Source organism: Amphiura filiformis, chromosome 7 (genome assembly GCF_039555335.1).
Source record: "Amphiura filiformis chromosome 7, Afil_fr2py, whole genome shotgun sequence".
Taxonomy (NCBI): domain Eukaryota; kingdom Metazoa; phylum Echinodermata; class Ophiuroidea; order Amphilepidida; family Amphiuridae; genus Amphiura; species Amphiura filiformis.
In genome coordinates this window covers 34,433,743-34,459,772 of record NC_092634.1, presented here as the reverse complement: position 1 = coordinate 34,459,772, position 26,030 = coordinate 34,433,743, and the positions used below count along the sequence as shown (strand labels likewise).

Here is a 26,030-nt window from a genome sequence, read left to right as displayed (position 1 = left end):
GAAATCAAAGTTTTCTCGGACAAACTGTTATTCATCTTCAGTGAAAGCATGAATAATGTAACACCGTCGGATTATAAAATAGATAATGTGGACTAACTATATTGAGATACACACAAACTTTAGGAAGCGGTGGGCGATTATGAAACTTGGAATGAACTGCAACCAGTCAACCAAATCAAATTCTCGCTATGAGTTGTAAAATATTGGACTCGACTACGTCTCGTCCAATATTTTAAAACTCATAGCTCGACCAATAAATATGGGCTCAACCGATCCAATTTTATATCATAATCGGACCATTTTTAATTTTTTTTACTCATGTGGACAATTATGAATACCAAAAATTTGACATTTGACCTTTATGCCTATAACGCAAGAACTGTATATCGGAGATAGGTCAAACTATACTTTTTCTGAATCCTAATAATGAGAGGAATGGTGGCTTTGGGATAACATATATTGCGATTTTACTCGCTGAGCTTATACAATCTCATGTCTATTTTGATCCATCCACATTTTAACATGAAATACACTTTCTTATCAAATATGATGAAAACGATAGCACTGAAAGGGGTGAAGGATACAAGGGATAAATGACATACCTATTGTTGGCATATGGAAAACTATCTTACATTACCACCAGTAGAGTATTATATTTCTGTACCAAGATAGTAGCGCATCTGCTTATTAAACGGAATACACTAAAAAACTATCACATTAATGATGTGTCGTTAACTTGGTGGTTGTGATATCTACTGAACCATTTGACGTATACACGGAAATTCAGCTTTCTATTATGGTATAATTATTTCGTGGTATTTCCAGGGCCTTGACACTCGCATTCAACCCATACCTTACCGGCAATATGATTTACAGTTGGCATTTAGCCTAAAATTTACGTACGTTTGTACAGCAATATTGCTTCAATAGTGAAACCGACCTATCCAAATTTTATTCACTAAGCATATGTGATGCGATCAAGCAAAATCAGTCGGAACTCGCAAATATTGATTTTGAGATATAGACAAACAAAGGAAATATTTCCTTTTGATTCCTATTGTTTTGGAAACTCTTTAATCGCCCATATCTTTGGAATTGGTTGTTCAATTACAATGGGGTTTTCTGCAAAATCCAGCTTTGTAAATGCTTTTTACTATCCTATCAGAAACTCAAAATTTGATATTTCCGAGTTCCGACTGATTTTGCTTGATCGCATCACATATGAGTACACTTCAGACTTAGTTCCAGATCTGCAATTACAGTAATTTTGTTTTAATATAGAAAATATTAAAGACACATTTCATTATGTTGAGTTGCTAGCCAATCATGTATGAAACATACAATACTACAAACAACACACAGTCTTGATAAAGTCTTCTCGTCATGATAAAAACTCATATTTTCTAAGATGACGAATGAAAAATTCCACAGTTTACTTAGCCAATTTCGACATGGGAACATCAGGTGAAATATTTTCCTAAGATCAGGTCCAAAATAACAGCGCCAAAATGATGACCCACATCAATATTTTTCGGGTTGTGGTCGGACACCATAAGAAGCATTGTTAGAGTTAAATGTTTGGGTGTGAAGCCTGACCGTTCACTTGAAAAATTTACCAAAATCCCTAAAAAAATGATTGACATTTTGAAGTGTGTGACTTCATCAATTTTGCATTCTTTATCTTGTTTTTAAAGAAAATAATGTGTTCCTAAATAGACATTGAAAATGAAGTAGGAGATTTCGACTATTTATTTATCTGTATATCAAATTTGACTACAAAGAGTATAAAACTTAAAATGTTTTCGTTGGTGCTGGCGCAGATATTTCCGTAAAATTATTCCCGCCTAAGAAATGCTCACTGGACCATTGTTTTGTTTGCCCACCCCGACACAAAAGTACATGCCACTGCCATGTTAGTGCTATAAAACCATAAAAACTGTTCAGCAGACAGAGAGCATTATTCTTTTGGATACTTTTTGACCATTTTTTGTGCAAATATCTCAAAGTTGGTCAAAAATCTTTAAAAAAACCTGTTTTGAGTCTTTGCCATTCTAAAAAGTGTCAAGGTAATGATATTAATTAACTTATTATATTCTCCATCTGTAATATCAGAAGGATTTTCCGCCGTTTTGTGGCGTCACAGGGGCTCGTGGTGCAACTTTTGACGGTGCCCCCTCAATGATATTAATTTCTTTAATTAAACATATGCGCACCACACCACTCTTTAATTTGAAAGGTAGTGGCCCATGCAGATTTTTAGAATATAAGTTGGATGAGAGAAATCTGTTGGTGCTGAGTATCACTTAAGGCATTAACGAGAACAAAAGACTGAGGTAAGCTCGTACTGTATTTATCTGGTTTTCACACGTTTATGCTGACATAAATGTTACAATATGATTTTATTGAGTGAAGACACAGTTTATGCTCTGGGCTGGTGTCTTGTTTGCTACTGAGTTCTATATATAGCAGTCAAGTTTGCTCAATCGATAAGGCGTTCGACTATGATGCGAGAGGTTGCGGGTTCGAACCCCGGTAGTGCCTAATACGCTCTCGTGGAAAAATTGAGCTGGCTTGAATTTCCCTTGGACAATGAACTTACTGATAATTGTCTCGTTGTTACCCGTACGAAACTCGGGGAGCTGATCCTGGTTGCGATGGTTATTTGTGGAATGTCTAGGGTGTGCGCTCTTGAAGCAGCAAAGTCCCTGATTTGCTGTGTAATGGTTTATGGAATGTTGTGGGCCGTAATGGTCAGCAACAACCTGTAAAGTGTGCTGAGGCTTGTGGATCAACGTCTAGGCGTTGTGCCTGTGTGTAGTGCACTATAAATCACTGCGCTTTTTTATATTTACTTGCTTTCAGTTTTTAACTTGGATTAGTTTTTAAACTACAGCATGTAGTTTTCGCTGTTTTATTTTATTTGGTTGTATGTCCATGAAGAAGAGCAGTTTATCTGCTCGAAACGTTTTTTTTTTTCTGCATGCCTGCTTTATGTGCAGAGTGATTTTCATCACTTGTTCCAGTATACTTTTGTACTGTTTTCCTGACACTTCTTTGAAAATTGCTAGTGTTAACCTATCGAATCTTACCTACTTCTGTTCCTACATTTGTTGGTTGTTTTTGTCCCCCTCTGCATACGTTCTCTAGCTTGAATTTTACTTGTTTCTCCACATTTCCACGTTCCATTGTTGGTGTATAGAATGGTGTCGGCCAAGTCAGGATTTGTTTTTTGGTGTGACTTGGATTAAAAGTAACAGGTTAAATTTAAGCCGAGACAGCCCGTATATTTTTAATATTTTTACTGAATTGTATAAAGTTTTGAGATATACACGGATATGTAAATTAACATTTGGCTTTCTTTTTCTGAAACGGAGGGAGAAGGTTTCTTCTTCAACACAAAGATATTTGAGCTTTTCTACTGACTGCTAATAATATCCACAAGTACCAGACTTGAGCCCTTTTTTATCAAGGACAGTCTGTGTAGCTCAGTGGTTAGAGCGTCCACCAGACAAGCGGAAGCTCTGGGGGTTGAAGTCGCTGATAGAAATAGTGAGTTTCTTTGTTCGGTAAAAATTAATATCCGAATAGCTAAAAGTAAAGATTTCTGAAAAAGGAAATGTTACAATATGACATTAAATGGTTCATAATTCATAGGGACGAGTTATAGTTTGTGTTCGCACATGTGGGAATCATGCTGATCATATATATATATCTAAAATGATACAACAGGTGCTTTATTTTTATACACTTACAGACACACATCGAAGATGGCCAGTAAACTTCTATTCGCTTTGATGGCATTGAGCCTCTTTGTTGCGATAGCTGTTGCAGCACCATTTCTTGAGGAAGGAGATGATGACGAGGATGACGATTTTGATTTGATGGATCTTTTAGCAAGCAAGCGCGCTATCCACCAAGGCGGGATAGAAGGAGAGGAATTTGAAGATTTGATGGATAAACGTGGTGCGAAGGGCAGGGGCAAAGGCAAGGGCAAAGGCAAGGGCAAGGGCAACAAGCAGCAGCGTAAGTGTTTTATTATGTTATTTTTGTTAATAAAAAACTAATTCCGATGGGATACATCTCTCTAGCCCAAGTTGCATTTACCGTAAAGTTTGGGCAAGCGTAGGGAGCCGTAACAAGTTTTTCATGAGCGCCCCTCCATGCCCTCCCTCCTTTCAAAACCTGGATTCGTACCTGGACTAGTGCAGTAAAGCTATGGACGAGTATCTATACCAAATTACCGAGTTGGAAAACTTTTCGTGATAAAAACTCGAACGGTGGTGATGCATTTGCAAATTGCCTTTTGGCAAAGCAAATCATACACCGAGTTACACTGCATATTCAGCTCATTTGTTCAATTTCGGCGATTAAAGTCCAAACATGAGCAAAAACAGCCTAAAATACATTATCCAGGTCCAAAAGTTACTGCGGTTACCAAGCTATCGCGTTTATCTTAAGCATCACTGCTTACGCGTATCTGTTTGCGAGTGTTGGCGACGACCGCGGGTTGCGTATGTACGCGCATAATAAAATGAAAATTGGGCATGCATATTGATTAAAGAAACACATAGATAAACACGGGAATGGCTAAAAAATAAATAAGGAGAGTGCATAGACATACAAACAATTCATTCGTTCGTTTAATTTTCAAGCATTTTTAAACTTATCAAATGACAAGATAATAAGAACAAATTTAAGTTTAATCAAAATATAAAAATTGTGGAAAGAAAACTCCCGTATCACTAAATCGCTACACATGAGTTGTACCACCCTTTGGTTTTCACCCGGCAAGATAATGTCTAAACGACTTAAAGGAGTATTTCGTGATTCTAGCATCCACTTTTTTATGACATTGTTTTAAGTAGTAGATATTCACGAAAAAAGCTTATTCCCAAAATTGCAGTTGATTCTGATTTTGCGTTGCGAGTTATGTAGTGATTATGTGTATTACACTGCTCCATAGGTCACTGTTGTAATTTCGTTATGGTGTACCAGAACGTAATTCAAATTTACCGATATTTTTGCTAAACGAATTGATATGCATATGATTATGTGTATTACACTGCTGTAATTTCGTTATGGTGTACCAGAACGTAATTCAAATTTACCGATATTTTTGCTAAACGAATTGATATGCATATGATTATGTGTATTACACTGCTGTAATTTCGTTATGGTGTACCAGAACGTAATTCAAATTTACCGATATTTTTGCTAAACGAATTGATATACATATGATTATGTGTATTACACTGCTCCATAGGACACTGTTGTAATTTCATTATGGTGTACCAGAACGTAATTCAAATTTACCGATATTTTTGCTAAACGAATTGATATGCAAGAAATATTTTGTACATAAACACTATATGAAGCCAGAGTTTTCCAGTGGTATAAAAATATCCACTTTTTTTGGTGTTGAAAAGTAGGGGAGGGGGTGAGTCAGTGGATCACGAAATGCCCTGTTAAAGCAGATCGTAGATCCATCCTTTGCACTAATTTTAGGACCGACCATCAAAAATTACCAGGGGGTTGTGAGGCCCACCATAGGTTTCCACGAATTTCATTTTCGTCTTGTAAAATTAGTCCAAGAGTAATCGAATGTTTACTTGGTAGATCGCATGTTCGTAAAATTGTTTAGCCGAAAACATAACCAGAATTTTCCAATTTTGCGACGACATACTCATATTATACTGTCAGAGCATACATTATGTGGGGAATGTTTGTACTTATTCTGGTATCACTGGATAAAGAGCATATGACAATGACATTTATAACCTCTTCGTACATGTCGTAGCTTAGTAGAACAAGGGTTAACCTATATAATTTCTTTTCCCTCTTCTTCTAGTTTGCCCACCACCCAATACCCACTGCATCTGCAATGCAAAATACGCACCCAACGACCGGAGATTCATTTCCCATTGTAATTGAAGGTACGTGATTATTTGTAATTATAAGTTTGTGTGAGTGCTTTGATGATGTGTGTGGGGGGGGCAAGGGATTTAGGTGAATGGGGTTGGGTGGGGTGTGTCTGCAGGGGGTCTTGGTTGTGCGTAGGTTGATGTGTGTGGGGTGTGTATGTACGCTTTGTGGGTAGGTGATCGTGAGTGTGTTTTGGAATTACGAGGATTTCTTCTCCACAATGAACAGGAATGGTGTGATAGACGACAGATTGATCTACTACGATAAAATATTGGGTCTGTCTGTCGTCTATTACTCGGTAGTAAGATCAAATATTCCTATCGTTTATTCTCAATCTTAGTAAGTTAAATATTATTTTAAAAACTAAACACTGTTTTATTTAGGCAAAATTAAGTTACCGTCATGACTAAAACCCACCCTTTTCTGGAATGAACGAATCTTGTTTACCGTTTTAGTTGCGCGTACTGCGATCTCGTCCGTGCATTATTATAGATGCGCTATGATACTCTCGTACTCGCGCTTCGACAAGCGTCTTCTGTGACGACTCGATTGTGCTGCCGTCTACCGTGTGATAGACCGCATGCAGAAATCAATGAAATTCAGCGCTAGTAGCCACTGACTTAGAATCCCCCATGACCTCCTCAAGATGTGTATTTGCTGAGGACAGCTTCTTTAGATCAAACCCAGCCTGGTTGCTCCTCAGTAAAGGATCAAACATATGGTCAATACTGTAGTAACAATACAACATGCATGGACAGGTAAGACAGGTAAGAGCTGAGGAAAATCGTCAGATGTACCTGTCTGTGCTGGGACCTGAACCCTAGACCCCCGGATCAAGTAAATTTATGTTTCAATGTATGGGCAATTTAATTCTTATTTGATTATTTGTGTCGTATGTATATGTTGTATGTTGGGGTGTGTATGGTGCGTGCATACAAATTTGTAAGGGGCTGTGTGGGCTCATAATTATTGCACAGCCCCTAAATTCCATACACTATAGATGAGTAGACTTCAGACATCAATGCCTGATCGTATGCGCACGCATCATCACACTTTCCATTGTTTTTTGTCTTGCAGTGTGCTCGCGCATCATATTTTGTTCAGGGGTCGTGTTTTTAAAACTCCCGCCACATCACAATAAGGCTATTGAACAATGTAGTGGTTGCATGGGGTTTTCTCAAGCATATCAATATACCAGTCCCTTGCCTTTGTTGATAAACATTGAGATCAACTCACCTATACGTAACCATTTTTAATAGATATCTTGTTTTTTCTCTTTTGTTCCAGATTGTTAACCAAGCTAGCTAGTTTACATTGTGCCATTCTAAATCTATCTCAATCGCTGCCAACAAACACCAAACACTCTATTTGATCAAGAAATAATTAATTACATTTACATCCTAACAAGATATAAAGAGGTGATGTAATAAAATGTTAGTGAGATTGGTCAATCGTATTCGTTTTTGACATGTGATCTTCTGCAGATATTATTACGCTCATCAAACTGTGGGCAACTGATCAGATTCACTCTAAAAAGAGTTCGTCTGTAACTTTCTCTGCAAATTTTGTATTTGTATTAATGTAATTGTATTTTTATTTCACTCAAAAAAGAAACAATAAGAAATATTTATAATCAACATGGATAACAAAAGCATACAATTTCAGATTAAATAATACATGAAAAATATGATATTATTGCACATGCCGGTACATCATAAGCATCAAAACCACATAGATAACCATATGAGTCATCAAAAATAATAATAAAAGGTAAAACAGATTTGTGAGCTATATTCAGAATAAAATGAAAATATTGCACATTGATTTCATCCTCGAGCAGTGAAGCAACATTTGACTAATACTGAGATGCTGAAAAAGTCAATAAAACCAAAATTACCCCCCCCTCCCTTCAACACATGTGGGGTAGCAGAAAATTGGAAGCGGGCAAACACGTTAATGCTTATTATTTAAAAGCCTGCACAGGAATATAGAGCAACTATAGCAAAGTGGTCGTCACACTACTCCCCTATAATTCTAATTCTAACCTTATTAAAATATAACCATAATATCATGGGAAGGTAACAGTTATGCTAAAAGTTTGCAACGAATAACTTGTGGCGCTTATAAATATATTTTATAGGTTATTAAAGTGTAAACTTGTTTTCCATTTGATCCATCAAATGTACAACATACAGGGTGTCCCTGAATCGTCGGGAACTTAATTGTTTGGATATTTTAACGCCACAACTAAACATAACTAAATACTTTGTGTGGTTAAGGAATAAATCGGCTGAATTTTGACAATTTGCCGCTCCGTTTTTGAAAGAAAAGAATTTTACGAAACTCCCATTTTCAAGCCTTTTGGCGGATTCAAATAGCAACCGATGATCTTGTATTCAGAGTGCTAGGTCATTATGATGTTATTCCCGCTGGATTGAGTAAATTTCAGTTTTTTCCGCTGTTTTATTTTTTTCCCGATACACCACACAAAATTCTCACGTCTGACATCGTCAGACGTCAACATAGCCCAAAACCTAAATCTCAATAAAAAAAATACTTCATCTTGACCACAGTGCAACCTTCCTGATGAGCGAGCATGCTGAGAGATGAAAAGGTGGTATATTCTTGCCACAGATACACAAAATTAAAGTTAAAAAAAATAAATCAATAAATTAAAACCACATGCCGTATTAGGTTTTAACTTGGGAAGGGCTTTGAGACGAACTATTAAGATTAAAAATTAAGAAGGCCTAATCACTGCGCAATTTCAGCGCATGATGTGTCTGTTGTCATTGATAGAAAGGCTTGAAAATGAAGGAGTTTCGTTAAATTCTTTTATTAAAAAAACGGAGCGGTCAATTGTCAAAATTCAAAAAGTATGTGATAGCTAATATGTTCCTCAACATTATCAATTATTTAGTTACGTTTGGTTTATGCGTTAAAATACCCAGAAATCAGTCCCGACGATACAGTTCATTCAGGGGCACCATGTACTTGACTTTTTTAATAGAATGTCCAATTTCGTGTTATCGTATTGTCACAAATGCAGTTTTATGAAAAAATTAAACAATTTAAATGTGAGTATATGTATCTTGTTATTATCTGCTCCAGTGACACCTCATTGATTCCCCTGGACCTTTGGATGCATTAGGTATTAGCATTTTACATAAAAAAAAACCAATAAAACAGAGGCGTGCTGGTTGCCCCCTGTGAACCCTGTCCTAATCTTACCCAGGACAATTCGCCGTAGAAGTGATGATAAAACAGAGGCGTGCTGGTTTTCATGCCCCCCCTGTGAACCCTGTCCTAATCTTACCCAGGACAATTCCCCGTAGAAGTGATGATGTTACAGGAATAACTACCATAGCAATAGGTTAAAATGTTTGAATATATCGCCCTGTTCTACAACATGTACAAGCAGGTTGCACTCATTATCTGTGTATGTCTAATCACAGATTGAATACAATACCGCTCTTTTAAAGGTACAAATCTTACAGGTGCAAGTGATCAGAATGAAATGAATATTCTATAGAATTACGATCCATGACTTTATCTCTGGTCTTTGACATATGGTTCAATGCAGAGGTGCCGCGAGAACGTACTTGTGCAGTGAGATATATTCAAACATTGTTTTGACCTATTGCTATGGTAATATATCCTCTTACATCATCACTTACATCATCACTTCTGCGGCGAATATGCATAAGGTTACTGAAATAATTGAATACATGAATACAAAACCCACCCAAGTCCATGGGAAGTGATTTTGAGAGAAAAACCTGTGTATCAGTTTAATTCCTTAAGTTAGATTTATCCGGTCAATATGGTAAGTTTTACGTGCAAATGAGTGTATTCAACTGTATAAAGTATGACGATTAGCATTTCAGGGACTTTGTAGGGTTCATTTTAAATTTTGGACTTGGGTGGTTTTTTTAATCATATACAAAGACAACAACGTTGGAATGAGATTACCACTCGTAAGATAATACAAAATAAAGCACACAGGTATGTATTATGTTGATAAGCATTCTGCCATGTAATATAAACCACACACGTTCCTTAATTAAACCCATTTTTTTTCAAAAGTCACTCTCCAGCAATGAATGTGTTACAAGTGGACTTTTATTATACATACTGGATATCAATCAATGTGTTACAACACTCAAATAACGGAATTGGGTGATTCTTTCATACATGCTATTTCTCACATGCTCAATAGACACAGATGATGAATTTGAGTTGTTCTTTCATACATATGACAGGCCTATGTATAGCAACACTTGTCCATGCTTAACTCACTTTGGCCAACGTAAGGACTTGGGTGGGTTTTGTATAGACCAACATGCGTGCCGACAGTATGCGCACGCATTATGGCACTTTCCATTGTTCTTTGCCCTGCAGTGTGCGTGCGCATCGTAGTTTGCTCAGGGCATGTGTATTTTAAATCTCCCACCACATTTCATACAGTACAAGAAAGCCATTGAACAGTGAAGCGGTTCGTTCGAGCATATCGAAAGACCAATCCCTCGCCTTTGTTGATAAACATTGCTGTCAAGTGGTCTATTCATATATTCAATTGCAAGATTATTGATTAATAATACCATTATAATAAAATTTGCCTAATTTGCATTAATCCAAAATGGCCGCTAATACAGGGGTGAAATTTCAAAGTTGGTCAATCTTGTCAAAAGCTCGACCAATGTATTGCTCTCATCATAAGGAATCAGAAAAAGTATAGCTTGACATCTACGATGTACATTTCTTGAGTTATAGAGGAAAATGTCAAATGTTAAATTATGGATTCCACAGGGTACTAAAGTTGGAAATTCTATGATTTTGTTAATTTATTTATAATTTATGATTTATTAATAATATCATTATAATATAACAATTATCATTATAACAGTTGTCAAGGTCAAATTGATTTAGAATTCAATGTGACTCAGTGGATATTGTCCTATTTTGCTATATTACAAAGGTAAAAGCATCCTGCATACGACAAACTATTCTTTGTCTGATTTCTCATGGCAAAACAATCGGAGCAGTTTTCATTTTCGCCCCTGTGAAGCCAAATTGCGATCTATGACGTCACAATATTACCTATTTGCCCATAACTCCATAACCACACGTCGTAGATATGTCAAACTATTCTTTTTCTGAATCCTGATGACCAGTTGAACACATTATTGTTGTTTTTAACCAAGTCCGATCAATTTTGAACTTGACCACCGTGTAAAGGTCCAATGACCTTTTCCCACAAAATATGGGTGTTGCTGAAATGGCTCCATAGCCCTATAATGATTAGCTCAATAAGTACCGCCAAATATGGCAAATTTAACATGATTTGCGCGATGGTTACGGTAATCTATTGGACTATAATATACATCATGCAGACCCACATATATTTTAGAAAAAGGTCAATGAAGAAATATGATGTCCTGTCAACTACACCAAAAACTGCTGTACTGCGCAGGTGAGCAACCAAACTAGTCTTTTTAATTTGGTCTTCAATTATACCATAGTGCAGTTATGTCCACGACAAATTTACCGTGACCTTTCCAGCCATAAACTCGCTTAGTGAAGATTAAACCGATATATGCAGTACTATATATATATATATATACTATATGCAGTACCATTATAGTAATCTTTTGTCCAATGCAAATTTATTACTACGTGATAATACTAATCCAATGAGCGATCGAATAATGACGCTATTGACATGTACGAGCGGAGCTCCACTGACCGAGTTTTGGGGTATTTTTCACTGGTTTGATGTCATTTACTCATCAAGGCGGTCCCCCGTTATTATAAGGACTATGCTAATTGTTTAAAGATTGACATGTAGAGAACAAACCATACTTGATTGACAGAAAGTATAAATTTGTACCTATTACGGTTTCGTGACACCAATCTTCCAAATACGACCAAGCCCGGTGAAGCAAAATGTGCATTGGAATAACACGGGAGTTTGGATAGATGGTAGGATTTTTTTTCTTATAAAATTGTATGGTCCCCCGTTATTAAAGCTTACCGGGTTGAAAATTCAGATATTTTGAAAAAAAAGGTAATTGAAACATAAAGCAAGTACTAAAATCATAGCTTTTATACTTTTTGATCAATGACGCTAACTAGTTCATCTCCAATATCTACAACACAGCGCTACCAGTAGGGTTCAATTACATATTGTGAGTGCCCTTGTGTTGCTGGTTTGCTGTCATTTACTCATCAAGGCGGGTCCCCCGTTATTATAAGGACTATGCTAATTGTTTAAAGATTGACATGTAGAGAACAAACCATACTTGATTGACAGAAAGTACTAAATTTGTACCTATTACGGTTTCGTGACACCAATCTTCCAAATACGACCAAGCCCGGTGAAGCAAAATGTGCACTGGAATAACACGGGAGTTTGGATAGATCGTAGGATTTTTTTTCTCATAAAATTGTATGGTCCCCCGTTATTAAAACTTACCGGGTTGAAAATTCAGATATTTTGAAAAAAATAAGTAATTGAAACATAAAGCAAGTACTAAAATCATAGCTTTTATACTTTTTGATCAATGACGCTAACTAGTTCATCTCCTATATCTACAACACATCGCTACCAGTAGGGTTCAATTACATATTGTGAGTGCCCCTGTGTTGTGTGCATACATGTAGATAACAATAACCGCATGATGCAACACTTTAATTCAGCTTTGATTTTAAAATGGAACTAACATACCGCTTAAATTTAATTGTTTTTCAGTGCTTTCCGAAACGAATATTATAGTTGCAGAAACAACAAAAAACTAATTTTTCGATACATTAAGGATCACTACATATATCATGACTTTATTATCAACATTTTATACTTGTAGTGTTGAAAATAGTCAACTTGAATACACCGCGGTATTCGGTAGAAATCAGCCTTTATGTTTATGCCATGTACAATAGCATCCTCATTTTTATACGGCTAATCTCACGCATACAGTCTGAGTTAAAATGAAGTGCACCCTTTTGTATAAAATATATAAGGAATTCGCTGTAAATGAAAATATCATTCGAAAGACTAGAGTATGAACGTTTAAATTAAATGAGAATTGTCGTATTTGCTTTTACCAAATATGAGTTGTACTCATTTGAACAAAACTACACACTTTGGGAGTGTTATTAATTGGTATGGCGTGTAGCTCAGTCAAATTATAAACTTACCCAGCACTTTTTTTTATAACAGAACTCCTTTCATATGCGTCCATCTCCCAAAAGCTCAAAAGACCCCGAAAATCCAAGTGGTGGAACAGTGCCTAATTTGCATAAATCCAAAATGGCCGCTTAAGCAGGGAGTGAAATTTCAAAGTTGGTCAAATCTTGTTTTATATTTCTCTCGTCAAAAGGATTCAGAAAAAGTATAGACGTTTGACCTATCTCCGATTGACAGTTTTTGGTCAAAATATTTTAATATTTGAATTTTCACAGGGGACAAAATTTGGTGACATGGCAAAGAAAATCCATTGCGCACTGTTGATATTGACCTATTTTGTGATGTTACCTATGTTATAAAACATCCAAAACAATGCAACTTTTCTCATTTTATTTATTTTTTGCCAAAGGAACAATTTGAGACCAGTTGGAAAAAATTGCCTATAATTCAAGAACTGTACGTTTGAACAGGTCAAATTATACTTTTTCGAAATCCTTAACATGCTTAATGAGAGCAATATATTGGTATAGCAACAAAATTTGACCAACATTGAAATTTCATCCCTGCATAAGCGACCATATTGGATTAATGCAAATTAGGTACTGTTCTACTGCTTGGTTTTTAGGGGGCTTTTGTTGTGTTATATAATGCTTCTCTGAAATTAAAGGTGATTAAATAGATTTTGTTGCAAGTGGGTTATTCCCTCATTTTTCTTAATTTGACTGGGCTAGTGCTATTTCAGATGAAATATAAAGTTGTATGGCAAGTTTGATTTTGAGTATATATATCTGGGCTACACCACGCTCTCAAAATGGGCCTCAAGAGTTCTTTAAAAAAAGTTCTCAATTTCAATTTTACTAAATTGAACTGCACAACAGATAACATATAATAAGAACCTCATTATTATATAGCGAGTCCCCGTGAAGTGCATCGTATTTTTCGTCTTTAGTTTCCTACAGCACATCCCCCCAACAAAATAGGCTACTCACTATGAGGGTCTCAGTTTGGCGTATTTCCAACAATGCTTCCAACATTAAGGTTACACAACGTAAATGCGTTAAGATTAGGCAGGATTTAGTCAACGTAAAAATGCTAATTCCTTTAGAGAAAGCCCGCAACTCGTTGATTACTTTAATGCTGGGTGCACTACACTAAATCTTTCCGCATTTGGTGTAACCCTTCATAGTTCCGGTAAAAATAGCGCCTATGCGAAATATATCGGCGTCCCGAAGTAACCAAATTTGAGTGACTCTTGGTTGTTTTGATAAAAAACGATAGAATAGGAGCTCAACATTACAAATCGGTTCAGAAAATGTTCCGAATCGAATGTGCATGGTACAATATCATGACCGGAACTGGTAAGGAGGCGAGAGTGTCGGCTGAAATTCGGGAGGGCGCTGTTCAGGAGTTCGTATCTCTCAAGCTTGTCTTAACTTGTCGCAAAAAATCAAATTTAAATAAAAATGTAATCTTTATTTAAGACGTTGGTTTGATCAAAATATTAAAAATGTTGTTACATGGGGTAGAAAAACAAAGTTACTTTCTTTTACTATTTTGCTGTGTATTTCAATGGGACGATTATTTAGTGGTGTGCGCCCTGCATGTGATGTGGGTCCAATTTAGAAGCGACCCACAAGACCAATAAGGTCAAATACCTAGGTGCGGGGCTCTTCTAAATTGGACTCGGTGGGTACTTAAAGTAAAGTTCAGGTAATAATAGAGAGATTTTTACGTGAAACGTGATGCGGGAACGCCAACGGCAAGCTACATTAGTCCAAAATCAGTTAGTATGCCCTCTAGAGGGTGAAATCTATTGTGAATTGGTCAATCGTGGAATTACCGTTAGGCGATTACGTTGCGGTTGGTAGCAAAATGACGTTTCAACGCATTATAAAGCATGCCGTCCAAAATTCAGCTTGCGAAGAGGCGTTTTAGGCAAGATCGTGACGTCTTACGACATAATGCGGTAGAATTATCTGTTTTGGACGGGTGACAGCAGTTCGTGCAACGTTATTTTTCGCCATTGCTATTTTGTTGCATTAAACAGCTGTCAAAGTGCTTGGTTATGGATACTATTCAGCAAACACCAAAATGTTTTTAAAACATGATCATGAATATGTTTTTGGTTTTAGTTTAAATATTTTGATAACATATCAATTTTGGTTTATCATGAAAACTCTTTTTTTAAATGTCCAGCGGCATGTATCCGCTGGATCCTCGCATTTAATATTTAATGTCTCATATTGACTGATGTCATGCTATGACACAGCAGATAGGCCGCCCTCTCTAATTATAATTAATTTACATTGGCCGTGCGACATTTACGAGAGAATAAAATCATTACATGTTCAATTCGCCGGCTGATCCGCCATGAGCTGTTATGGCGTGTGGTGGTGAGCTTTTAATCGTTAGTGCACGCTGGTTCGAATCCGAACGGTTCTGATTTTTTCTCTCCTTTATTATAATGCCAGTTTGTCTGAGCTCCATTTCTGTAATTATTATATATTTTCTCAGGCATGTATCCGCTGGATCCTCGCATTTAATATTTAATGTCTCATATTGACTGATGTCATGCTATGACACAGCAGATAGGCCGCCCTCTCTAATTATAATTAATTTACATTGGCCGTGCGACATTTACGAGAGAATAAAATCATTACATGTTCAATTCGCCGGCTGATCCGCCATGAGCTGTTATGGCGTGTGGTGGTGAGCCAACGACATGTAATCGTTAGTGCACGCTGGTTCGAATCCGAACGGTTCTGATTTTTTCTCTCCTTTATTATAATGCCAGTTTGTCTGAGCTCCATTTCTGTAATTATTATATATTTTCTCAGGCATGTATCCGCTGGATCCTCGCATTTAATATTTATTGTCTCATATTGACTGATGTCATGCTATGACACAGCAGATAGGCCGCCCTCTCTAATTATAATTTTTTTTTAATGTGTTATACTGAAAAAATAATACAACATTTTAAACAAAAATTCCAAATGCTAGAGTAAAATATCATTTGCCAAACATAGTGTGTACTTTTAAGTACACACTAAAAAGTCTATTATGCAGCAAGTTTTGAAGAAAACGTTTTTTGAAAAAAAAGAAAGAAAAACCCTTGACCCTCATATACCCTTTTACCCGACATGTCCCGTTTTCTGTAATATATTTGTGTTTGGTGGGTAGTTAAGGGCTGGGGTATGAACGTTTGGACAGTATTTATTTTGGGACATTAGAGCACATCAGACATATCGAATTGCATTCTGAATACGAAGAATGTCCTTCTGATATCAAATAATTTTGATTTTTTGAAATTTGCAATTTAATACACATTTTATGGCAAATCATTAAAAATTGATATTTTTGATATTTAACAGTACTTGAAGTAAACTTTATAAATCTGATGATTTATACTTAAAGTGTATGTAGGTGGGATAAAAAGCCGACGATCAATTGAAAATTTTGACCTTTCGTATTGAATATATGGACTTTTTTCCAAAAACACCAAAAAAATTAGGTCTTTTTGGGAAAAAATCCATATCTTCAATATGAAAGGTCAAAATTTTCAATTGACCGTCGGCTTTTCCTCCCAGCTACATACACTTTAAGAATATATCATTAGATTTATATAATTTACTTCGAGGACTGTTATATATCAAAATTTGAAAAATATCAAATTTTCATAATTTGTCATAAAATTTGTATTATATTGTGATTTAAAAAAAATGAAAATTATTTGATATCAGAAAGACATGCTTCGTATTCAGAATGCAATTCGATAGGTCTGAGGTACTCTCATGTCCCACAAAAAATACTGTCGAAACGCAATAAACGCTCGTTCTAGATCCCTTAATCGAGCAATGTCAACGACCATTCACGAAAAAACAACGGCAAGTGACGTCACATCTCGAACCCTGACGACACATTGTGGCAAGTAACGAAATTGTAACGATCTTGGTGCGACAGTGACTTGCGAATTTTGTCTGGAGGGTGACGGATGTTGACTGTTGATGGCGGGTCGTTTGCGAGTACCTGCGGCATTGAAACGGTGGTCTGCGATGGGTTACGATTTTTAAACGATGGTCCACTATCTTAAACTTTTTTACTTTTTACTTTTTTTGACGTCAGTTTGATTTCAATAGACTGTCCGGCTCGATGCAATTTTTAATTTCATATAAAAATAAATATCAATAATAATCAAAATATATTAATATTTTTTATTGTTATTGCTATTGCTATTGATATTGATATTGATATTGATGTTAATATTTTTGATTATCATTGATATTTTATTATTATTGATATTGATGTTAATATTTTTGATTATTATTGATACTGATATTAATATTTTTGATTATTATTGATATTGATGATAATATTTTTGATCATTATTGATATATTGATGTTAATATTTTTGATTATTATTAATATTGATATATAAGAAGGAGATTGGTATGGAAATAGTGGCGTACCCAAAGAGAGGAGGGGGTTGGGGAGGGGCAAATTCACCCTGTGAGAAGTCTTGCGAAGTGAGGGGGGAGTAAGAGGGAAAGAGGGGATATGGAGAATGAGAGAGGGCTGGAGGAAGGGAGAAAGAGGAAGACATGAAGAGATATAATAAAGACAAAGGAAAGAATAAGTACAAAGAAGGGAAAAGAAATAAATGATGACTACATTTAATAATAATATTAGGCCTATATAATAACTAAACACATAACAGCACTGGGCAGCCATTCGATGATGTCAATGCCTGTATTCGTTACTTAATTAAAACGCTCAGTCAGATGTATTTCACACCTGCCAAACACAAGTCACCCAATTTCGAAAACTGGACGTTGAATGTACACTCTCATGAATATTGATTGGCAACATTTTCCAATATGTCAGCGCTCTAATCGGAAACAATAGAACAATAGACCCTGCAGAGCGTTGGTGCTTCCTATATCTTTAGATATATTTGTCTCAGCATAGCGCCACCATAAGCTTATTGCAATTGCGTTTAGATATGGTCTCCAGTCAGACTTTATGAGGCTATCACGAACATACTAGGAACGACGAGCGTTAGGACCGACACAAACTGGCTGTGTAGGAGACTAGTTTGGATGTGAACGGCACTATGACGTTCTACCGCACAATGTCGTAATACGTAACCCGTATGGCGTTTGCAGTGAACGCCTCTTCGCAATCTCTCTAATATCAATGTTTATACGTTGTCTATTATATTCTTTTCGTTGCTACACAGAGACCGTTATCCTTAGCTACCACGGTATTGTTTTATCACCAGCTATTAGTTATTGTCGCCAGCACATTACTCTAGATTACGAACTTTCAATAAAAATGAAATTGAAAAACCATTAATAATAAAAGGCCTATAAAACATGTATTTTGAAGATTATGGATTTTGACTTCGCGGTGAGTAGAACATATCTCACAAGAAATAAGATGTGTATGAAAGAAAGTGTATGTTTTTATGTTCGTAGATATTGCGGTTTTACTCGGTAGGACTGAATTTATATTTATGTCAGGTCTATTTTAATCCATCAACATTTTAACCTGACATGCACTTGCATATCAAATATGATGAAAACGATAATAATGATAGAGGTTAGGATATTATGGATATATGACATTAATGTTTTTTTTTTTTTTTTTTGACAAAACACGGCGTATAAATTGGTCGAAACAACCAAAAAAGTATCAATTTTTATTATTTAAATCAATATATTTTTGAAAAATAACATTTTGATGTTTTGCAAAAGTCCATTCTACACATCAAATACTTTGAAAACGTGCTTGATTTATCGTTGTTAATGGGTTATGTACGTTTTACAAAAGTGTTGTTGTTTCAGCCCTTTTTACAACATACCGTAAACGTTCGCCTAATGGCGTTATCGGCTCCCTTGACATGAATTTAAGACACAAACTAAAAGTGCCCTCCCGTAAAAATGCCACCAACAAATAAGGGCACATACCCTTAACTCTTGTTAGGATTTTTAGAGGAGGGAGCTCTCTCTTTGTACATGAAATTTACCACAAGGCAAAGAAGCCCAGGTGCACCATTAGGCGAACGTTTACGGTAACTCAAGAACCACAGGACTTACAAAAGTATATCTGTGATATTTGAATTCTCGCTATGAAATGATAAGTCCAATTTTTGACAAGGCCAATTACCATTTGCAAGATGCTGTGAACTAACAAATCGGAATAGTTTAAAATAGGTTGACCGACCTCATCAACTAGCGACGGACCGGATATACGCATTGGTGATAGGCGCTGGGATGGTAGAAATAGCGAGTTTCTTTGTTCGGCTTTTAAATTAATGACAAAATATCTGATAGTTAAAAGTATCATTTTGTGAAAATAATAAAAACCCATTTTTGAATGGAAATGTTAGAATTTAGCCTTTATTGGTTCATAACCCACAGGGACCAGTAAAAGTAAGTTCATGTTCGTGAATGTTGAAATCATGCTGATAATTATTATTATGATACAAGAAGTGTTTCTATTTCGTACACTAACACAGACACACATTGAAGATGGCCAGTAAACTTCTAATCACTTTAATGGCATTGAGCCTAGTTGCGGTAGTTGTTGCAGCGCCATATCTTGATGATGGAGATGATGACGAGGACGGCGATTTTGAAGGGGAGGCATTTGAAGATTTGATGGATAAACGTGGTGCGAAGGGGGGCAAGGGCAGCGGCAAGGGCAGGAACAGGTGGCTGAGTAAGTGTTTTATTATGTTATTTTTGTTAATAATGGGAGCACGGTGGCCGAGCGGAACGGGCTTCGACTCATAATCGGAAGGTTGCGGGTTCGAGCCACGGCGACGCTATCGTGTTGTGTCCTTGAGTAAGGTACTTTATCTCACTTACTCCTCTTCACCCAGGTGTATAATTGGGTACCGGCATGCTAGGAAGGTAACAGACTCGTTGTGGAGGAGGTATAGCGATCCCCCACAACAGCATTACATAGAGGAGTCTGGCCTAATTGCCAATGAAAGAGAGATGGGCACTCCGTTCACTTTTTATATACAGGTTCGACTCCTTTACCTTTACCGTATTGTTAATAAAAATTTTGACGATTTGAATCCCAAAGTTTGAAATAAAATTCGATTCCAATGGGATACCCTTCTCTACCCCAGTAGCATTTGCTATAAATTTTGTGCAAGCGTAGGGAGTCGTAATAAATTTTTCATGAGCACCCCTCCCCCTTTCAAAACCTGGATCCGTCACCGGACCAGTGCAGTAAAGCTCAGTATGGACGAGTATTTTTACAATATGTGCTTCATAAATACCTGGTGTGAAGATGCGTGTGTCGCTAGCACATTTCACATACATTTTTGCCTTTTCTATATTCTACCCGTGTTCCCGAAATGCACTTGGGCCTTTCGAGTTCCGGCAAACACCGGCAATTCATAATTATATAGTCGCGACTATCTTGACGAATGCACTGCAATCATATGAGAATCTAACAACTACAATGCGGATTAATTATGGTAACATTTCAAGAAAATATAAAGCAATGAGTAGTGTACTTTGGGTATATTTATAAATGAATAAATAATAATGCTTTTATAAATACGCACGTGACATCTACAAGTCGCCATACCATAGTCAAAGATCCGGATATATACTAAAACTCCACATGTAAAACAAAAGTAAATGACAGGTTGCAAGGAAAATTGTCCCAGCAAAATAGTGGCATTTAGCATGTTTAGTGTCAAGATAAACTATTTATTAACGACGGAAAAGCTAGATGTAGCTGATATGAAAACGTTCATTGTTTTGTGCCAATAGGACATATCAATGACGTAATGGGATTCTTACTAGTCTTTGTCAAAGACTACTCGCGATCGAGAAGGGGTGAGCGGTGAGTGCGAGCCGCGAAGCGGCGATGGCTTCCGAGAGTGTGTACTAACCATTAGTTTCTTTCCCTATGGGTAATATAGGTACATGGTCTGTAATACAGACGATATTCTTACGGGCATTAAGGTCAGAACTCTGTAGCTGCCGATGATGTTATTTAATAATGTTTGCACGTCAGGACAAGAAGGGGCTGTAATTTTCTTTGGAAGGGGGTGGGTTATCAATATGCTGGGGGTCATAATTAATTTTATAACCAAAAATAGGGCGGTCATAATCAGTGGCGGTGCTAGGGGGGGGGCAAGGGGGAATTTTCCCCAAATATTTTGTTGATTTTCCGGCCCTGAAATTCACTTTGCCCCCCCCTCAATGCCCCCTCTGAAATGCCGCGCGCCACTGGTCATAATTTCTTTAAACCAAAAATAGGGGGACTGGGTTATACAATTATTAAGGGCTGGTGACTCAAAAATTTATAATATATAATGCAAAATTTTCGTGCGCTCCGCGCGCTTTCTTGATCCTTGCGATCACAATTCTTCTGTGCTCCATCCACTATCTGTACATTTACAACCAAAGTTTTATGGCCATCGCGCCTTAGTTCCAACAATGAATAATGTGTCTTGAGTCTCTGTGGGCGGAAGGGGGTTGTACCACCCTTGAGGGTTTTCGTCCGGCATGATTATGTCTAAACGACTTAAATGAGTATTTTGTGATCCCAGCATCCTCTTTTTATGACATTTTCAGTAGATATCCACGAAAAAGCTTATTCCCAAGATTTCAGTTGATCCCGATTTTGCGTTTGCGAGTTATGCAGTGATTATGTGTATTACATTGCTCCACTGTTTTAACTTCGTTCTGGTGTACCAGAACGTCATCCAGATTTTGCGATATTTTTGCTAAAAGAATACAATTCTTTGTACATAAAAGTTATATAGCCAGAGGTTTCCAGTGTTATAAAAAATGCACTTTATTTTCTTTAAAAAGTGGGAGGGGGGGGGGAATGAGGTTGTGGAATACGAAATGCCCTTTTAAAGCAGATCGTAGATCCATCCTTTGCACTAATTTTAGAACCGACCATCACAAATGACCAGAGTTTTTTTTTTGTGAGGCCCACCATAGGTTTCTACAGTATAAAGTCCACGATTTTCATTTTCTTTTGAGTTTTTGATATCATCATTTAGTATAGGTCTTCAGCTTTCATTAATTTGATACCCAAATTATATTTCTATGACATGTGGTCCATGTTCTACGGTTTGTCAACGGGAAGGAGGAAGCGACATATAAAGAAAAGGCACATGCAAGAAAATGGCTTTAAAGTTGTAAAATGACATGTTAAGGACTTGGTTTGACTCAGAAAATGCTAGATTAGGGTACTTTGGACGTAAAATAATATTTTGTTTTCAATGGTAGCTTAAAGTAAACATATTAAGGAATCAAAAAATAATATAAACTGAAAAACGAAATCTGCAAAGTTTTTCACCCCTTTACCAACTTTGACTCGCGCGCCGTAGCTCGAAATGGCCGAGTGCGACTTTTGGCGGGTTTCGTCAGAGAGGGGCACATTATTAATTCTGCTCATACTAATTTGTACATAACCAGAATCTCCCAATCTTGTGACGGCATAATCATATTATACTGTCAGAGCAACATTATGTGGGGAATGTTTGTATTTATTCTGGGATCACTGGATAACTTAGAGGACACATAGTTTTACATCAGTACCAAATAAAATGGCATATGACATTTATAACCTCTTCGTATTTTTTAAACAAAAGTGGCTTAGTAGAACAAGAGTTAACTTATATAATTTCTTTTCCCTCTTCTAGTTTGCCCACACAATCGCAACTGCGTCTGCAATGAAAAATACCCACCAAACGACAGGAGATACGTTTCCAATTGTTAAGGTACGTGATTATTTATTAGTTTGTGTGAGTGCTTTGAGGAGGAATGGGGTGGCAAGGAGGTTTAGGTGAATGGGGTTTGGAGGGATGTGTGTGCAGGGGTGAGTGTGTTTTGGAATTCCAGAACAATGTACATGAATGGTACCAACACCCCTCCCCCTCTGGAACCCCAGTTGTTTACTTGGAAAGGCTCAAAGATACTGTTGGAGTATAGGCCTTCAAGGCATATGGTTAGAGTCATTGTAGAGCACATGCATGGCACTGACCACAACCTTATGCCGTAATGTTGGAGTGATGAAAATATAATCAACACTGTATACATTCTGAACAAAATTAAGTCCATTTTTTTTTTAAATTCACATTGTGTGGCAAAATGATTTTGAATTTCCAAACCATTATCCATACAGATGCAATGTTTTAGTGGAGACTTGTCGGAGTCTAAAAAGTTTATTATTATTATTATTATTATCTGTATTAAAACCTGATAGACTTGGAACAAATCTTTACTTAGCATACGGGCGTATTACCCCAAATCAATGTGCCAAAAGTGCAATGGTGATGAGTTCTGGTAAAAACTATACGACAACTTGAGGCAATTTGGTGTTCTTTGGGACTTAGGGACGCACCATTAGATTCTCAGGGGGGCATGGGAGTTTGGGTCAGGCAGATTTTTTTTCGCCGCCGAAGCCGGCTGATTTTTTTTTCGCCTCCGAGAGCAGCAAAAATTTGAGTGGGCGAAGTTTTTTTTTTTCAAAAACTCCCATGCCACCCCCTGGAAATCTAATGGTGCGCCCCTTAGTTTTCTATGAGGTAGGCATGTTCAAATGAAAGTACACAGTGTTGACCGCCTCAGGTATGAAAGGCGCTTGACGCTGTCCGCTGGTGTGATGGAGTCATAATCTCAACTATACTCTACCTCTTTTATCCTCTACCGTGTGATAGACGACAGACAGGTCCAATATTTTAAGTAGCGGATGCCGGCTGCACTACTATAAAATATTGGACCTGCCTGCCGTATATTAGTCGGTAGAGGATAGTAAGAATAGATCAACAATTTCTATCGTTTATTCTCAATCTTAGTTAGTTAAATATTATTTTAATTTATTATTTTTTTATTCAGCAAAAATTAAAGTTACCGTCATGACTAAAACTCACCCTTCTCTGACAAAACGAAAATTTACCGTTTTAGCATATCAATTTGTAAGCGCTCTTTAACAAAGTCATAGTTCATTGAATTTACAACCGTAGGACAAAACAGGCGAAAAAAGTAACTTTTTGCACAAGGAACACTTCAGGTTTTGACTTTTTTTGGTCAAAAATTGTGCTGGGATAGGTCGTTTTCAAGAGATTTCCCACATTCGCCTTGCTATAAACATTGAATCTGTTGACCTAATGAAAAAACGTGTTTTTAGGGGAAGTGTTAGCTTTTGTTCGATATAAAACGTTTTCTGATTGGATGAAGGGAACACTTGAGGTTTGACAAAAACTAATCACAGATGCCTATTTTCCATTAGATCATCCACAGCTCTTATGATGCTATTTACTCAACCGTGTAGTATCAACACAGAGACTAGACTGTGCAGGAAATAACTGTTTGCTCGGGTGTATCGAGGTGGAAACTATGCGTAGATGCATTTATAAGAGAATCGTTTTTGTAGTCTAACCTTTACATATTTTGCGGATACTGCGATCTCGTCCGCGTATTGTTATAGAACGCGCATACCCTCGTACTCGCTTTCGTGACGACGCGAGTATGCTGCCGTCTACCGTGTGATAGACGGCATGCAGAAACCAACGAAATTCAGCGCTAACAAGCTAACCCATAGCCACTGACTAAGAATCCCACATGAGCTTCGTTTAGATCAAAACCAGCCTGGTTGCTTCTCAGTAAAAGATCAAGAATATAGTCAATACTGTCGTAACAATACAACATGCATTGGCAGATAACAGCTGAGCAAAATCGCCAGATGTACATGCCTGTGCGGGGACTTGAACCCCAGACCCTCGGATCAACTAAATGTATGTTTTAATGTATGGGCAATTTAATTCTTATTTGATTATTTGCGACGTGTGTATGCTATATGATGTATGTTGGGCTATGTAAAGGGTGCATGCAAATGTGTAAATTCCATACACATTATATGTCACAATTTTATAATAAATAACTTGTTTCTTTCTCTTTTGTTCCAGATTGTTAACCAGGCTTAGCCAGTTTACAATGTACCATTCTAATTCTATCTCCATCGCTACCAACAAACACCAAACACTTTATTTGATCAAGAAACAATTAGTTATATTTATATCTTAATAAGATTATAAAGAAGTAAATGTAATAAAATGTTGGTGAGATTGGTCAATCGTATTCGTTTCTGACACGTGATCTCCTGCAGATATTATTACGCTCATCCAACTGAGGGCAATTGATCAGATTCACTTACAAACGAGTTCGTGTCTGTAACTTTCTCTGTAAATTTTGTATTTGTATATTTGCAATTGTATTTTTTATTTCACTCACAAAAAAACCCAAAAACAATAAGAAACATTTATAATCAACATGGATAACAAAAGCATACAATTTCAGATTAAATAATACATGAAAAATATAATATTATTGCACATACATCATAAGCATCAAAACCACATAGATAACCAGATGAGACATCAAAAATAATATGTTAAAAGGTAAAACAGATTTGTGAGTTATATTCAGAATAAAATGAAAATATTGCACTTGATTTCATCCTCGAGCAGTGAAGCAACATTTGACTAATACTGAGATGCTGAAAAAGTCAATAAAACCAAAATTACCCCCCCCCCCCATGCAACACATGTGGGGTAGCAGAAAATTCTGACAAAATGGAAGCGGGCAAACACACTAATGCTGGTTATTTAAAAGCCTGCACAGGAATATAGAGCAACTATAGCAAAGTGGTCGCCACACTACTCCCCTGTAATTCTAATTCTAACCTTATTAAAATCTAACCCAAATCCTAATAATATCATGGAAATGTAATAGTGCTAAAAGTTTGCAACGGTTAACTGAATTTCAAACAATTTTGTTTTGGTGCTTCAAAAATCTCGTGGCGCTTATAAATATATTTTATAGGTTATTAAAGTGTAAACTTGTTTTCCATTTGATCCATCAAATGTACAACATACAGG

At 36.7% G+C, this 26,030-nt stretch overlaps 1 protein-coding gene across 3 annotated transcripts; it reads left to right on the top strand.

The window, feature by feature from the left end:
- The first annotated feature begins 2,236 nt into the window (after positions 1-2,236).
- LOC140157057 (uncharacterized) lies at positions 2,237-9,003 on the top strand. Of its 3 annotated transcripts, none has more exons than XM_072180124.1 (5): positions 2,237-2,333; positions 3,755-4,023; positions 5,849-5,933; positions 7,210-7,228; positions 7,267-9,003. In XM_072180124.1, exons 2-3 carry the CDS (start codon positions 3,768-3,770, stop codon positions 5,929-5,931), a joined length of 339 nt encoding a protein of 112 aa, XP_072036225.1. In that variant the 5' UTR covers positions 2,237-2,333; positions 3,755-3,767; the 3' UTR covers positions 5,932-5,933; positions 7,210-7,228; positions 7,267-9,003. The 3 variants fall into 3 exon arrangements, with proteins under 3 accessions (XP_072036225.1, XP_072036223.1, XP_072036224.1); XM_072180123.1 differs by adding an exon at positions 3,375-3,549 and having other exon boundaries at positions 2,309-2,333; positions 7,210-9,003; XM_072180122.1 differs by having other exon boundaries at positions 7,210-9,003.
- The last annotated feature ends 17,027 nt before the right edge of the window (positions 9,004-26,030 follow it).

What these genes read in the sequence shown, in the direction of transcription:
- LOC140157057 (XM_072180124.1), top strand. Translation starts at nt 3,768, where the DNA reads ATGGCCAGTAAACTTCTATTCGCTTTGATGGCATTGAGCCTCTTTGTT. An exon ending in CAAGGGCAACAAGCAGCAGC is followed by an intron (nt 4,024 to 5,848) that starts GTAAGTGTTTTA and finishes CTCTTCTTCTAG; the next exon opens with TTTGCCCACCACCCAATACC.